Below are 16,118 nucleotides of genomic sequence, written 5' to 3'. Positions count from 1 at the left end.
AATTTTCACTTGTCGCAATGGATCATCTACATTTTTTTAAATATCATATTTGTTACTATAATGCCTATGCTAACTAGCAGAAAATTAGCTAACTCGTGACGCCAAATTCTCATCTAGGAAACAAACTGCTATTTTTGATGTTTTAATATCTCACTGCTTAACTCAATATTATGACGCCTCCCACTGCAACATCCTGGCGATATTTGCCCTATGAGTATGAAATGAGGTAAAATTGGTCTAAGGTGAGCTGCCTGTGACCCGGAACTGCTAAGGTCAGAAAAACGAACCAGCAATGAGACAAATATTATAAAACCACTATCTTGACTACGAAGCAGGGGTGAACAAGGCCACCTCCACATACGCCATCTCCACTAAGGTCCCCTCAGACCAAACCCCCTTACACAGGAATCTCTTAATGTGCTGCTCCTGCTACCGACCTTCTGTAGTACACTATCCTCCTGTTGGGGGATAGGGTGGGGACTGAGGGACATTTGTAGAACTGGGAAGCTAAAACCTCCTAATCATATCGGTGCCAACAAGCGAAGGCGTCCCTCTCCACCCTGAACAATACAATACGACATCGGAGTGAAAAACTTGTACAATATTAAGACTTAAGGCACTCTGGTTACTGTGGGGGGACGAGTGTGGAGTCAGTGTGATGGAGGCGTGTCACGGGAAGTGAGAGTGAGTGGGGAACAAGATCACACCTAAGCTTCTAAATAAATCACTAACAGCAAGGCATCAGGTGGAAGACAATGCTGAAGATATAGGCTGGGATTCTCGTCAGTTAAGGAAGCTCCCTAACACCCTTTCCTAAGCGATTTATTTTGTTTATGACACCTTATTTTCCTCTCCCGTGTTACGTAAATCCTTCCAGTATCGCCATACTGCACATTCATAGCGTGCGGAAGGATATTAATCAGACACATCTAAGAATAAATCGCCAGAGATGTGGTGTTAGGAAGCTTCCTTAACAGACGGGATTTCAAGCTATGGACCGTCTTCACAATTCTTAACCATGTCAATAAATAAATAAATAAATAAATAAATAAATAAATAACAGGTAGCTAACAAATATACATATAAATGCCCAACAAAAGATCGCAGTAACAATTAACAATAACCACACTGTTTAAAAGGAGCATAAGCCCAAATGATAAATGCCCTGGACTGAACATTAATGCCTCAATTAAGAGATATACAGTATGCCCTCTTTAGGTACAAGGCATCTAAACTGCTGTAGACGTAGCTAACTAAAAAAAAAAAAAAAAAGTAATTCTATAATATATGAGAGCTGATTTTTTTCACTTGTTAAATGATCGTGTGCTAAATGAATATGAGAGAGAGAGCTGTTTTCAGATTAATTGCCCTTACCACACCGTTATGACTTTCTGTTATAACTAAAAGAACTAAAAATATCAGTTCACTAAGATAATGCCGAAAAGAGTACGTCAGAACACAAAACCAATGCCCAGAAATAATCGCAGGTGCAGTAATTCTGTACATAGTTACAGTATTACAATGAAGTACATAAATCAACAGTAGGATAAAATTTAATGGAGATTTATGTATTACACCGCCATAAAACAATGTAAAAAATGGGTTTAATTTGAACTGTGATGAGTTAATCGTTGGTGCTATGATTGCAAGCCTTGGGAATGAGGGGAAGGCACTGCAACAGGGTCAACTGCACACCTCCAACACTACTACAAGACCACAAGGTTAGTTCTACAAGTCTTCACAGCTTTACAGGAGAGAATACCAGACTTCTCAACTTTAGCACACCAAAATACCAGACTTTACCACTAAAATAAATACCAAATTTTACAGCTTCTACAAGGCAAAATACCAGGTTTTACAATTTCTACACGACAAAATACCAAAATTTACAAATTCTACAAAACATAATACTAACACCAGATTATTTTTCACAATTTCTAAGAGACAAAATACCAAACTTTACAATTTCTACGAGACAAAAAATATCAGGTTCCTTAGTCCTACCTGCTGCAGAAAACCCACCTAAACTCTCATCCTTGGCGTAAAGGAAAAGAAGATCCCTTGTTTACTTCATCCCTTTTTTTTCGGATACTTGTCTCCCTCGGCCGCAAATTTTTCTTTACCTCTCTTTATCGTACGTTTCTTTACATTCCGTCTACCGTATATTCTTCGGGGGGCGGACCCACTTTCTCATGACGAAGTAGAAGACGGTGAGGACGTAGATGAGGAGCAGAATGGCACAGGTGACGGCCAGGGCGAGAACGGAGGAGCGAGTAGGACAGGTCTCGAACAGGGTGACGTCTGCGCCCTCGTAAGCGTAGGTGTCTGAGGGGGAGGAAAAGGAATTAGGTGATGGATACAGAATTAGTCACTTGCTAATTTTGGGTTGGTCACCTGATAATTTTGGCCTGGTCCCTTGCTAATTTGGGACAATAAGGATGCAGAAAAATATCGGTAAGGATAACTTTCGTCGCATAAGCACCAGTCACGCTTAAATGCGACTGATTCGTGGGAGAATAGCTTTGACATATTAAGAGTTTGCTGAATAAGTTATGGTTCGACTTAGCTGAAAATAAGGAAAGTGCAAAACTGGAGACAGTTCATCATTCCACAGCGCTTAAGAAACTTCCTACAAGTTTTCTCAGTTATAGCTAAATCGAAAGGAGATCTGTTTGATATATGTCACAACTATTAATATTTCGCACATTTTTTATCTATTTTAAAAGGAAGTAGAACATTACAAAAATTATCAGTGCCAGTATTTTCAACTTCCTTGTAGGCCAGAATTCGCAAGTGGCCATTTCACACACACCCGACATAGATGACTCAGTTCACAGTGAATACACTAAATCACTGTTAATTAAATGAGCTTAATATAATTTATGTTACCAAGACTCAATGGTACAAAAAGGAAGTAGTTTTGTGCCATTAACTAGCCCAGTTATTCGGCATTACACTGACACTAAATCTTCACAATATAGTAGCTGTACTAACGTTATGTTTACTATGAAGTCCACAACAGAATATGGCAAAATTGGCTGTCAAAGTTCCTTTGCTTGCAAGAAAACTGATTAGCCTGTTTCTCTCAATTTATAATACCAGCTGCATGGAGAACAAGGTAATGATTTTCTTACACACAACTCTGACCAATAAAGAGGATCACGCATACACAAACGCGAATCCCACTCACTATTGTTATGGTAACTTCTGCTGGTCTCTGGCCTGGGTTCATTGCGGTACTGTGGGCTCTGATCGTCTCCCAGGTCCAACACGAGGATCTCCTGACTTATGCTCATTTCATCGCTGTTGGCTCCTGCTGCGGCCGCCAGAGCTTGAGCAGCGGCCATAGCTTCCTCCTTGGTGGTCTCCTGGACGTGGCCCCTCGCCCCCTTCATGCTGCTCAGGTCGCGGATCCTACGGCCCAGGGTACTGACATCTCGCCTCTTACGTCCCCACGAGAACACCTTGTCTCGGCCGATCTGACACCTTGCCTGTACGGAGGAAGAGTATGCCAACTCCTTGTGGGACCCTTAAAACTACATCAAGCAACAAGAAAGCACTCATGGAGCTGATACCTCCGCCAACGCAAATAGAATTTAAGATTTACTGCTACAATTCCTCTTTCCTATCAGACGAACATATTTATGGTTTCACATAGTCAACTAATTCTACGATCTTGGTCTGCCTTGTTACTGAATCGAAGAGACCGTATACCTCTGACGACGCTAATGAAATTTATAATTTGTTTCTGCAGCCGGATCCTGATCCACCTCAACATCTAACCAACAGTTCCTTGACCCACTGCCCACCTACCTTCCAGATGTCATTGAAATCCCGTCACGACTCTCTGGAATATCTCATCCACAAACAGATGGACAGAGAGACACGGGTGAAAACATATGGTGATGACTTACCGGTTCACAGGGACCGAGACAGTACTTGACGTTGCACTGGAAGATGACGCCATAAGACTCTGTGAACCTAAACGCTTCGTAGACCGACTGCAAGGCATACCCGTCCTTCTTGAACTGGGGGAAGATGGACGGCTCCACTGGGCATCTGAAGGGGGAAGGAAAAGGAAGTTCTGAATAAAGTAGAAGAGATAAATTTTGTAAACATTTCTTGGTAAAGGATAACTAAACGTCTATACTCTGTTCACTTTATCTTGACCTAAAATAACCACACATTCATCTTGCATGTTGTGCTGTAACAAGAGATTAATACTAGAATATGATGATAATCATGATGAAGTGTTATGGAAAAGATGAACAGCAGTTGTATTGTCTTTTTCTGCCACTAACCCGTCGTCGTCGATGATCTGGAAGGTGGAGCGGGAGTCCTTGGCCATCGCGACACAGCTCCTGGCGAAGATGCCGTATGGGGCTGGAGGTAGTAGGAGAGAGAGAGTCAGTGGGGGAGGGAGAAGATGGTGGGGGACGGGGAGTAGGAAAGGTAGAGGGGGTAGGAGGGAAGGAAAGTTAGACGGGGAAAGGAGGAAGTAGAGTGAAAAATGAGGAAGAATAGATGGAGAGTAAGCAGTGGAGGGGGAGAAGACGTAAGTGACAGAGGTGGAGGTGGAAGGGGAGAGTAAGCAGGGACGGGGAAAAAGAGGAGCAGAGTTTGTGGCGGCGGAGGAGGGGGAGTTCAATATCAAAACTTCTACATCTTGGCAACCACGTGCCTGGCTCTAAATAAATTAATAGAAACATCTGGATATTAAGACTTTCCGAACACAATCTAATTCAGTCACAATAACGACGTCTATTAAACATCAAGAAAGGGAGGAGGTTGGACGTCTACTTCATCGTTAGGTGAGGGGTGACTAACATATTGTTTTCAGTACAATATTTTTCTTCCTTATCTGAGCAGACAATCGTTAGTTTTACCCCTCCAGTTTGGTTACGTACTTTTCATTTTATTCCCGCTATCATCAGACGATTTTATCCACCTCAGGAGAGGCTTTATGAACTAGGGAGGTTAGCTATAGTCTTCATTAACCCACTTACTACCAAACGTTATTTTGTAAGCTGAATAAAATCGTCTGGAGTCAGCAAGAAGCATAAAAACACGTAACGGAGCTGAAAAAGTTAAACAGGACATTTTCTCACTTGATTCCGGAATCTCGATCCTGAAGGTGAGGGTGTCTCCAATCCTGACCGTCTCCACCTCCCTGAGAGCAGCGTCCAAGATTCGAATCCTTGGTGGAGGTGCCTCGGGGGCGGAGGTGATTGGGATCATGTCGGGGTCCCTGGAGAAAGAGATGAGAAATTAAGAAAAGAGCAGCTTCAAGGACGACTGGTTGTGAATAAATAAAAGTGAATCATACCCTGCAGAAGGGCCTAGCCAAATTAAACTGTCAGGTCTTTGTCCTTGTCAGGTTCTGGTCAGTGTTGGCAGTATATAGTAATGAGGCTAATATACCCATTGAAGTATTAAGGGTCTAGTCAGTCTGGGAAGTATACGGTAATAGAGCAAACATACTAAATGTCTTGTCAGTGCTAGCAGTATGTGGAATGAAACATATTTATGATGCACTATGAATTTCGTCAGTGTTGGCAGTATAAGCTAAAGAAGCCAAAATATGAAGCATTAAGAATAAGGTCAGTGTTGGCGGAGATTATGGCCATGAAGCAAATATATCAAGCATTAATCAACAGCGTTACTGGATGGCAGAACATGAAGCTTAGTATTTGCATGTGCGGCTTATATCTTAACTAGGACTTCAGCTTTACATTTATACAAGTATCATCAGCACAAACTACGGTGTTCGTCAATCTACTCTTGGTGCAAGTGTTGTCTCTCTTTAACCAGATTACTACTTTTAGGGAGTTAAAGGCTAAGAGTGACATATGGTGCAAATGCTGCTTTACAACATCGAGACTACGGTGGGACGCAGGTATGTGCCAGGTGGTGGTGAAATAAGTCCAGTCTAAGTTGTCTACAGTATACAGAAGAGTGAAGTAGTGAAACACTGGGACATAACTTTATTCCTAACCAGTTTTGTCAATGATCTTCGGAGAACTCAAGAGGCTCCTTAACAAGACCGGTCAGGAATAACGTTTTGTCATTAACTTGCGTTCCATTAGGTCACACTTCTTTAAAATTCCTAAGGTCTCTACTAATCGTTCTACACGATGCATCATGAGCACTTTTTCCATCGACATGTACCAGGCAAAGTTTTTAAAAGCATCAGTTCTCTGCAAAAATTCATGCTTTTTACAATTAACTGAAACGGCAGATTAAATCAGCGTAAGCGCAACTCAAGCTTCTGTGAGAGTGCAACACAGATCAAATCTCGGCAAGCAATGCAGCATTAACCCAACAATACACACCAACGGTAAACGTAGCTACTGTTGTCTGTGATGCTGTAACGTGTTAGTCATGTCCAGAGTCTCCTCAGGGCTTACTTTTAGAAACAATGCCAACCAGTCTCCTACCCTTCCAATACAATGATGAATGTATAAAATGATGAATAAAATTGTTTGAGCTTTTTTCATATGTTTGGTGTTGAGAACTTGGCATATTGGCAACTCAGCTTTGTAAGTATCAAATTTTAAGATGCGATATTTCTGTGATTACAAAGGAATTAATACAAAATGACTACAAAAAAATTGACATGTAAGAGAAATTACTAAAATTTATTCGATACAAACGAGTAATGTTTCTTTTGCTCATGATAGATCTTACTAATTATTCATCACACTATGCAGAGAGAGAGAAAAAGAGGGAACATGAAACCAACAGGCTGAAGGGATGAGATGAATGATGAAGAGAAACTTTAAGTGAGAAATGGGGAAAGGAGGAGGAAAAAAGTGTGGAAAATCAAAAGAGATTAATAGTAATCTTGGAAGAAAATGAACTGAAGTTCTCTGACGGAGGGTGGCTGGCTAGCATTAAATTCCAGAAGCAAGGCCCCTTCTTAAGGTCTGTGTCTACGGGTCCTACAGGTTACAGGTACAGTCATTCGTGGTTGTATAATTAAACTTGGGTTCGTGAATGGGAACGGCAAGCATCTAAACCTTCGGGGTCATTATTAGAGCACTTGTCAGGACGAGAGCTGGCCAGTCTGTATTTCTCGTTACGTAGTGAGACAGACAAACAGACAGGCCAAGCTCTTCTCCTTTCATGTGCTTCATAAATGACGTAAAAAGTCTAAGGGGTTTGCCTTCCCCAAATCGATCTCAGGTTTCAGTAATACAGGCGTCAGTTGCTACGTGTGTGGGAGGGAAAGTGTGGGTGAGAGGACAACACCTTGAGTCCAACATAATTATATCATACCAAGTCAAGTGTCTTACCGAACGATTAAGGTGTTGGATAAGGGGTCGTGTTGTCCTGTGCTGCTGCAAAATGTGTCGTAGATTAAACACTTATCGCTAAGAAAGCCACACTTGTCTCCACACTTTCAAGAAAAAAAAAAAAAAACAGAACAAATATTTATACCACAAAGCTAACTATTCACGAAGGTATTGGTGATGGAGGGGTGGGAGGGGATGAGGAATGGAAAATGACTAACACGTAGCTCACTAATGATGGTGGTAATGGTGATGGAGGATTGGGAGGGGAGGGGTAGGTGTTGGAAAATGACTAGCATGTCCTCACCTGATTGGTAACATGCCGAAGGTGATGTTCTTGGAGGTCATGTCGTAGGTACAGCGCACCTTGTATATCTTGTCAGTTTTGGTCATGACGATCGAGTGATGCTGGATGACTACGGTGTTGGTGTAGATGCCACCCTGAGGGACAACAGATCTCAGTAAACAGCGATTGATTGACTGGCTGATTGATTAATTGATTGATTGGTTGACTGACTGACTGACTGACTGGCAGACTGATTAACTGATTAGAGAAACTGATCCTCGCAGGCTCTTCACCGCAGTCAGTTCTTGCGGTATTCGAACACGCTACTATTCAATTTCGAGGCCCTGTGGGGGAGTACACTACATACAATGAATTAGCAGCAGGGATGGAGCTTTATTTTCCATTCATATACTCCAAACCATACTTCATCGTCACAAGTGTCCAGTGATCGTAGGGAAAAAACCTGTTAAAGTCCGTTCATCGGATCAGTACTCTATGGAAATAAATATATGTGAACTTGGTATAAAGGTGGTGATAAGAGTAAAAACATGAAGGTGTGAACAAATTCTAATTTCTGACGATAATTTCTGAAGCACGTGATGATGACAGAAAATGCCTGACCTCCCTGCACTGTTGCTAAATACTGTAGGATGCACGCTGATCACACTTAAGAATTGCGTGTTCCATAAATGACTATAAAAAATAAGGCGCTTGTTCACACCTTCGCACTATCAGTTAATTATAACAGACGTCATTGATGGGAAGAGAAGGCGGTCAACTCACGGCGCTCTGTGTGTTGCAGTCCTGGCCGGCCATGGAGAGGTCGAGGCGGAACCTGTCAGAGTTGATCACCTGGATGTTGCAAGTCTCGGAGCGGCCCAGGGCGTAGATGCGACCGTTGAAGGGCGCGTTGGTCGCCACTTCCACCACGATGCGGGTGTCCTTACAATGCACCGACACTGAGGGGGACACTTGTTTTTACTATACCATAAACCTTTGGTGTCCATTATTTCAGTGTCTCAAATAAAGTAGTGATATACAGGCTTATACCTATGATTTTACTTATATTTGGCACACACCAAAGCTGCAGTTGTTTCATACTAATCTAAGCTACAAGTTCACCATGACTTTCTTGACTGCTTATAATCTCCAGCTACAATGCACTTAAGTTATTAAATACATGACTGATAACAAACAGACCAGACTGTAATCCACCAAACTGTATCATCTTATCTAACGTCAGATGAACCATTTAAAGTAATCTACTAGAGTACTTTATTCACAATATCTAGAGTCAGGATACTACTCATCGTTATTCATCTGTCAGAAAGGAGGCTGTGAAAATATTCTGTGTGTCTCTACAAAAGCCTCATTCAATACACACTTCTATTATTTTGTTTGATTTGCAAATAGACTGACAAGATGGCGGACAAAATGTTACATAGATATACATACAGAAAGACTGATATAATTATACACGAGATATACACAGTGTTTCCGTGGCAGCTCACCATCATAGCAAACTCCAGTGGGGTCACAGTTCACGTTGCCATCGGGTCTGTTGGTGATGCTGGGGTTGGTGGTGAAGGTAGTGCCGTAGGAAGAGCCACCCCCACCCACCGTGAAGCCTCCACCGCTGATGCTACCACCACCGGTCACACTTCCACCTCCCGTCACACCACCTCCGCCGATAACACCACCTCCACCGATAACACCGCTTCCACTTCCTCCTCCGCTACCTCCACCGAGAACACCACCACCTGTCACACCACCTCCGCCGATAACACCACCACCGGTAACACTACCTCCGCCGATAACACCACCGGTAACACCACCTCCACCGGTAACACCACCTCCACCGATAACACCTCCACCGATAACACCTCCACCGATAACACCTCCACCAGTCACACCACCTCCGCCGATAACACCACCAGTAACACCGCCTACGCCGCTGCCTCCGCCGATAACACCGCCAGTCACACCCGGGTAAGGTCCTGAGGTGACACTTGTACCTCCTCCGCCTCCTGGGGTCACTTGCTTGGGGTCTGAAAATTGGGTCAAACGTTACAGCAAGGTCAGAATGGGTTCAAACGAGGTCAAAGGTCACAGCAAGGTCAGAATTATCGCAAGAATTAACTACTGACACGTCGACTATTCTTTATCGAGAAAAATCAAAATTATAATTACATCACAGGGACAATATTACTTTTTCTAAGGGGAGACTCGCTTTGTATACATGCATTATGGGTAGATTTATATGAACTGTGCAGGTTGTTTGCACTGTGTGAATATAAGCTTACAAAATTTTCAGACAAATCTTTCAGAAAGTTTCTGTGTTAAACCTAATATAGTGCTTGATCTGAATTTATGTATTGGTTATATACGTGCTCTGAAACTTAATACCAGAGATCCAGTCTTCTTCAACGTTGGTGTGCTTAGATTACAAATTTAAGTTGCAACAGATTCTCTTTTATGCATTTTCTACAGAGTTATGTGCTAAGAATGAATTATTTTTTAAATAAAAAATAACACTTGAAACATATAAATCATATAAGTATTTGGTTATGCACACCAAAATTCTCCAAAACAGGTTTGTTTGTATGTAATCTTCACTCAAAACACTACTTGCAGCAAGCGATTGTGTAGACGACTTGCTGATTACTATTTTTTGGAATAAAAATACACATCAACCAATATTTTTTATCACCTGTTTGCAACATTGTAGGCTATATTACCTTAGTTATCTGAACACGACTCCCACGAAGTATTTTCGGTATGCAGAGCAATGTATTAATATTAAGATATGAAAGTTCCATTTCAATCAGCAGAAAATGGCGAAAATATGCTAGCCGACAAATTTGGTAAACATTGAAAAACAGCATTAGCACTATAGATATGTGGGAAAAACTAACACATAACGTCTTCAGTATCTAAGACATAACTATGACACAATAGGCCGCCCGCATGACAAGAAGCTTCCTGTCGCAAGTCTTCTACAAAACTGATCCTACAGACAGAAGTATCTGGTTAGACAAGAAATACATTACAGGTGACATGATATAAGTATAAGAGAATCATATGTGCATCACGGCAACAAGGTATGCGGACATTTTGATGCATGATACCGTTCTTTACATGCACCATCTGGCTGCAAGTATACCAGCTTGTAAAAGAGTCCTAGAAAAACATTAATTTTTCAGTATTTTTAATTGAGTCTCCCCTTAAATATTTCAGTAATCATGCATTACAAAAAATGATATTATTCTGATCGTAATCACACACAGCATAAGATAGGTCATGTTTAAAAAGCTACTATTTTCGACATGCAAAAATCACCGAAAACCTCAGATTGATATGCATGAACTACATTAACGAACTTCAAGTACTGGGGAATTTCGCTGATGGTAAGCAAGGCATATGTTTCACTCTAAAAAGGACGAATAGGGAATACTGTAAGCTACTAAGTTTATCAGGTAGCTTTATTTCGACAATTAAGAACTCGTGATTTGATTCTTGCTCTCAATATCGAATTTAAAACCGAAAAAGTATAAGGATAATTCTTATCACTTCCCAGCACTGCTACGAATTCAAGCTGTAGTCCACGCAAAAGAAACACTAAACAAGGCCCTGCTTCATGCCAGGCCTCACTCATTAACAAAACACATACAGCAGCCTCACCAGAGAAGCCCATGCTCAAGGCGGGGTTAGTGAAGAAAGTCATGTTACTGATGCACGCAGACCACGCAATGAATCAACAGCTTTTTAGCCAAATCACTATATACCAAAAAAGTGAGTTTTTTACGCCAGGTACCCCTTTTTGGATAAGGGCTAAGGCGTTGCCCCTGGGTAGAGGACTTTGGATTGGAGCGTGTAGCATTTTATGACCGGATGCCCTTCCTGATGTCTACCAATGACCCTTGGGTGGATTCGATCCTCCAACCCTACGGTCAGAGCGGAGCGCTCTAACCCACTTAGCCACGGCAAATTCAATATCGAAACAGTCACTTGGATTGCATACTAAATTCATACATATATACACAAATAACAATGCATGAAAAGAGTATACTGATGGGCATTTAAGGGTCATCCATGTTTAAGCAAATAGAAGGATGATTTTGACCAAAATATTTTGCCAAAATTCTTTGATGATTGTGGTCTCTGTACATCAGCATTAAGCGTCAGACTGGTCACTTAGTCGAGGTTAGGTCAGTCTAGTTCAGCCTGAGAGTCAAGTCCAGTGTAATAGCCTACTATGGCTAGGTAACATGGAAGACAAATGGACACACATACGTCAACAAAACCAATGCATTATTTCCACTCGTTTCACACCAGTCAAAAGAATACTGATGAAAGAATGAGACTGCTGGAAGTAGAAATAATTTCATTAGTTAACACGTTGGTTCCAAAGGATAAGCAAAATAACATTTCTCAGTAACGAGGAAGATGAAACATTTCGATACCAAAGGACGAAGATGAAACACTTTCTGTACCAAAGTACGAGGAAGATGAAACATTCTGGTACCGAAAAACGAGGAAAGTAAAACATTTCGGTACCACAAACGAGCAAGACGGAAAACATAAGGATCAGGATCTTCAGTCATGCTCCATCCAGCCAGGCAGTATGGAGTCACATCCAGGACTCGGGCGAAGGAGACTCCAGGCAACAAAGATGAATGCTAGAAGTCCAACAACCATATACAAGTCAGATTTAGGGTTGCAGGCTAGGAAACACTCTTTTGACCCTTTGTTAGTGTTTAGAAGGTTAAGATTAACCAATTTATGTCCTTAAGCCACATACAGTATGGAACAAAGAATGAATTTTCAGTGAAAATTTTCTACAACTTTTACTGCAAACACAATTAAAAGTACCTAAAATGTAAAATACTCAAAAGATACTCGAAATCAGGCATACAGAATGAGTAACTTTCAAGAGAGAATGAACACATTGTCAAGAATTAAAAAAATGAAAATATTGAAAACAAAAAAATGGGAATATGAAAAGTACAAAACAATGAATGAACTCGTTAAAGCACAGAGAAAAGTAAACCTCAGCATTTGACAGCATGATGTAGCCTGCAACCCCAAGACAACAGCAACACCAACAACGCTCACGACTACGGCCGAAAGCAGTGCTCTCCCCCGAACCTTACCCAACTCTTCCACCCCTTCGATGTTCACTTGCCGCGAGATGGAGGCCTTATCAAAGCACATGACCTGAGTGATGTAGCGATTGTCTCTGGTCGTCACCTGCTTACAGATCATATTGTCCCTCGCCTCTGTAACGGGTCATGTGGGGTCGGGCAAGGTCAGTCAATGTGCCCCCGTCTCAGTTTTAAGAATAGTTTGAGAGGCATATTCGCCCTTGCAGAGCTCCGGAATCGTCAACAGAGTCGAAATTATGTTTGTTTTAAAACAGAATATTAAACAAGGTTATAATCGGCATGTTTAGAATATTCCCTGGTGTAAAGAAAGTATTATTAAATGGCGGTATTCAGGACATTTTTAGAACTATGCTGACTGCACAGATACTAATCAGGTTTTCCCATTGACCTCTCACTTATCAGCTACAAGACGGAAATTTTAAAAATCTTTCAATCTTTCATTTGTTTTACTTGTCGAAAAACTTTTACTTGACAAATGGAGTTCCGTGTTAACGAATATGCTTCCCGTTAATGATAAAGTATATTAGGAAGTAACTAGTAACTGTTAACAAGAGGTTTATCAAGAGTCGGCAGGAGTACATTTAGGTGGGTTAGAAGTCAGCTGAGAGAGAAGTCAGTTAGCAGTAAAAGAAAACTACTTGTCCTACAGTAATAATGTGTGGTTTGTTTAACATGAATCTAAGAACTGTAGTGTATGAATGAGGTAAGGAGTCAAATTCAATATCCAATGTTAACTACTCTGATGTGTAAAGATAAAAATGAACTAACTATATCATGAAGGGGTGTACTGTAATTGTCCTTCTGCATCTTGTGGATTACTAAATGGTTTTGTAGGTTTTGTATAATTTGACCGAGTTGTAACTGAGCTTCTATATCATGACGGATGCTAAATAATCACAGTATACTTTAAATGTGTTGGGTTCGCTGCCTAATAAGATAGATGTCTGGTCTGGAAGAATACACGTCTGAGTCGGCATCACAAGTGCATGTGCATGGGCGAGGGGTGTGTGGATGGATAGAATGAGGATGTGGGGAAAGTTAGGGTGAGGATGTGGGAGATACTTGTATACAGTATGTGGGAGAAGGGATGTGCGAAAGGTTAGGGTAAGGGTGTGGGTGGGGGATGTCAATACTCTTAGGGTGAGTATACATTATGAGGAGTGAGTAACGATGGTGTGTAGAAATAGCGCAGTTGTGGGTAAAGGTATGGATTGGGAGGATGTGTGGCTAAGAGAAGAGTGTTTGTGGTATGGTGTGTGGGTAAGTTTAGGGAGAGGATGAGACAAGGATGTGTGTCAAAAATGAGATGTAGATATGGGACACTACAAATGTGGGAAGTTGTGCTGACGGTGTGGGAGTGCGTTGGGTCGTTGTGTGTGGAGTGGAGGTGTATGGAATGGGAGGTTGGAGTGTGTTGGGTGTTGGTAGGAGGTTGGGGGTGGGGTTGGGATTAGTGCAGCAGTCGTGAGGGTCATGTCACAGGGGTCAGCCTCTTGGGTCAAATGTGGGGTCAGAATCATATGTAATGCTATAAAATTCACAGATTAATAAGTAAACATTTACGATTTAGAACTTACGTAAGCTTTAAAAACTGTGAGCTGAACTAAAACTACTTGGTGCTCTGTTTAAGCCAGTGATTGGATGCTGGGGACATTACATAAAGAAATACTTACTTGTTATTCCTTGCATTAACAGGCATTATATAAATTACACAAGAAAATTTATTACTGCACCTAATAAGTTAACCCTCTTTAGTGAAGCCAACGAGAACTACAAAGCAAAAATCTTAAATCTTGTTAAAAATTAGTCATGCACTGCTCAGGTCATGCGTTTCCCTACTGCCTGCAACTCCTCAGACTGCAATGATTCTTGGAGTCTGGGGAGATTTTTTGGCAACACTAATTCGGCCTTAAAATCAAAACAAAGATTATGAAGGTATGTAAGCATGTTCATTACTTTCGACAGGCATTTATGGAACGCCTATGGTTATTATTATTATTATTATTATTATTATTATTATTATTATTATTATTATCATTATTATTATTATTATTACTATTATTATTATTATTATTACTATTGTTATTATTATTATTATTTTGGGTCAGCCTTACAAAGCGCAATCTGCAATGATACAAGAAAAGTCAGACACATATCAGCCCATCCTCTAGAAAGTGTCGTACAGAAATGGGTGCCTCTCCATACCTTCGCGCATTCAGTTTTGATTATTCAGCCATTAGTACTTACACCAACCGATCGTCCACCGTAAAAGAAGGAGAATGAACTGATAGTTTTTCGAAAAGCATTGTTAATTTTATGGCTGGTCAAAGAAGATCGGGAAGAAGAGAAAAGCAAAATGACAGAAGGAAGGCATTAAGATTAGAACACAGAAGGGAAAGGGCAAAAAGAAGAAAAAAGAAAGAAAAGAATGAAAAGATGAAGATAAGAGAAAAAACAAAAACTGAAGGATTTGGTTTTTAGAACAGTGTACACAATAAAACAGAAAAAAAAAAAAAAGGAAAGAATAGGGAACATGTAAGCAAAATAAAAAGGTGGGGGGGAGAACTGAAGCCAAAGAGAGGAAATAGGATAAAGAAACAAATAAGAGTCAGTCAGGGTGGACGATCGGAAGGGATTAAATTTAAAAAAAAAGTTTCTAATGTAAAAACGTTTCTAATGTAAAAAACGTTCCTGATGTAAAAACGTTTCATATGTAAAACCATTTCTAGTGTAAAAACGTTTCACATGTACAAACGTTTCTTACGTAAAAACATTTCTAGCGTAAAAAAGTTTCTAAAGTAAAAACCTTGTAATAACCAGAGCTAGAACAACTTTCGTCACTGTGGTGCTTATGTCACCTATGAAACCATTAGTAAAGGTAACTTCTTGTGATCTATAGGGCTGCTTGATCCTATTCAGTACTAATACATCCATGTCTGTTATCCCTCTCATGATCTGGACAACTCTAGTGTTTTATTGTAGCTACGATAATGCTTGAGAACTGTATTCATCCGTGTAAATATAGGAGCCTGAGAGTGTTAGAACTGAACTCCTTGACCCTCATATGGTCGGGACAGGTCTACAGTAGTATTCTCATCTGACCCCAGACAATTTTATTCAGCCGACAGTGGGTCATAGGAGCGGGAGAGTGTTAAAACGAGCATACAGACCATACGAGTGAGCTGACAGTGGATTGGTGGGTGACAGACGCAGCACGAGAGTGAACAGTTATCCCACCACTGCTTACTGAAGGATTCGTACGAAAAAACAAAATAATAAAAACAAAATAAAAGACTGCCAAAGGACTCACCCCGGCATACGTTCTCGAAGTAGGTGCCTGTCCGCGTACCGTCATCCAGAAGAGGCCTGGGTGAG

At 40.9% G+C, this 16,118-nt stretch overlaps 1 protein-coding gene across 1 annotated transcript in view; it reads right to left on the bottom strand.

Annotated features, from left to right (window-relative positions):
- Positions 1-2,155: 2,155 nt before the first annotated feature.
- Positions 2,156-16,118, bottom strand: part of tyn (trynity) — a 183,569-nt gene continuing 169,606 nt past the window's right edge. Inside the window, exons 15-25 of the mRNA XM_080282996.1 lie at positions 16,054-16,109; positions 12,732-12,857; positions 9,090-9,626; positions 8,362-8,537; positions 7,600-7,733; positions 7,296-7,340; positions 5,109-5,248; positions 4,302-4,383; positions 3,915-4,059; positions 3,206-3,491; positions 2,156-2,325 (exon numbers count right to left, since the gene is read on the bottom strand). Of these exons, the coding sequence (XP_080139122.1) occupies positions 2,156-2,325; positions 3,206-3,491; positions 3,915-4,059; positions 4,302-4,383; positions 5,109-5,248; positions 7,296-7,340; positions 7,600-7,733; positions 8,362-8,537; positions 9,090-9,626; positions 12,732-12,857; positions 16,054-16,109 (1,897 nt within the window). The remainder of the gene's footprint in view (positions 2,326-3,205; positions 3,492-3,914; positions 4,060-4,301; positions 4,384-5,108; positions 5,249-7,295; positions 7,341-7,599; positions 7,734-8,361; positions 8,538-9,089; positions 9,627-12,731; positions 12,858-16,053; positions 16,110-16,118) is intronic.

This window comes from Coenobita brevimanus, chromosome 95 (assembly GCF_032717465.1).
Source record: "Coenobita brevimanus isolate Jiangsu-jjx chromosome 95, ASM3271746v2, whole genome shotgun sequence".
In the NCBI taxonomy this organism is placed as follows: Eukaryota; Metazoa; Arthropoda; class Malacostraca; order Decapoda; family Coenobitidae; genus Coenobita; species Coenobita brevimanus.
This window is presented reverse-complemented; position numbering and strand designations above follow the sequence as displayed.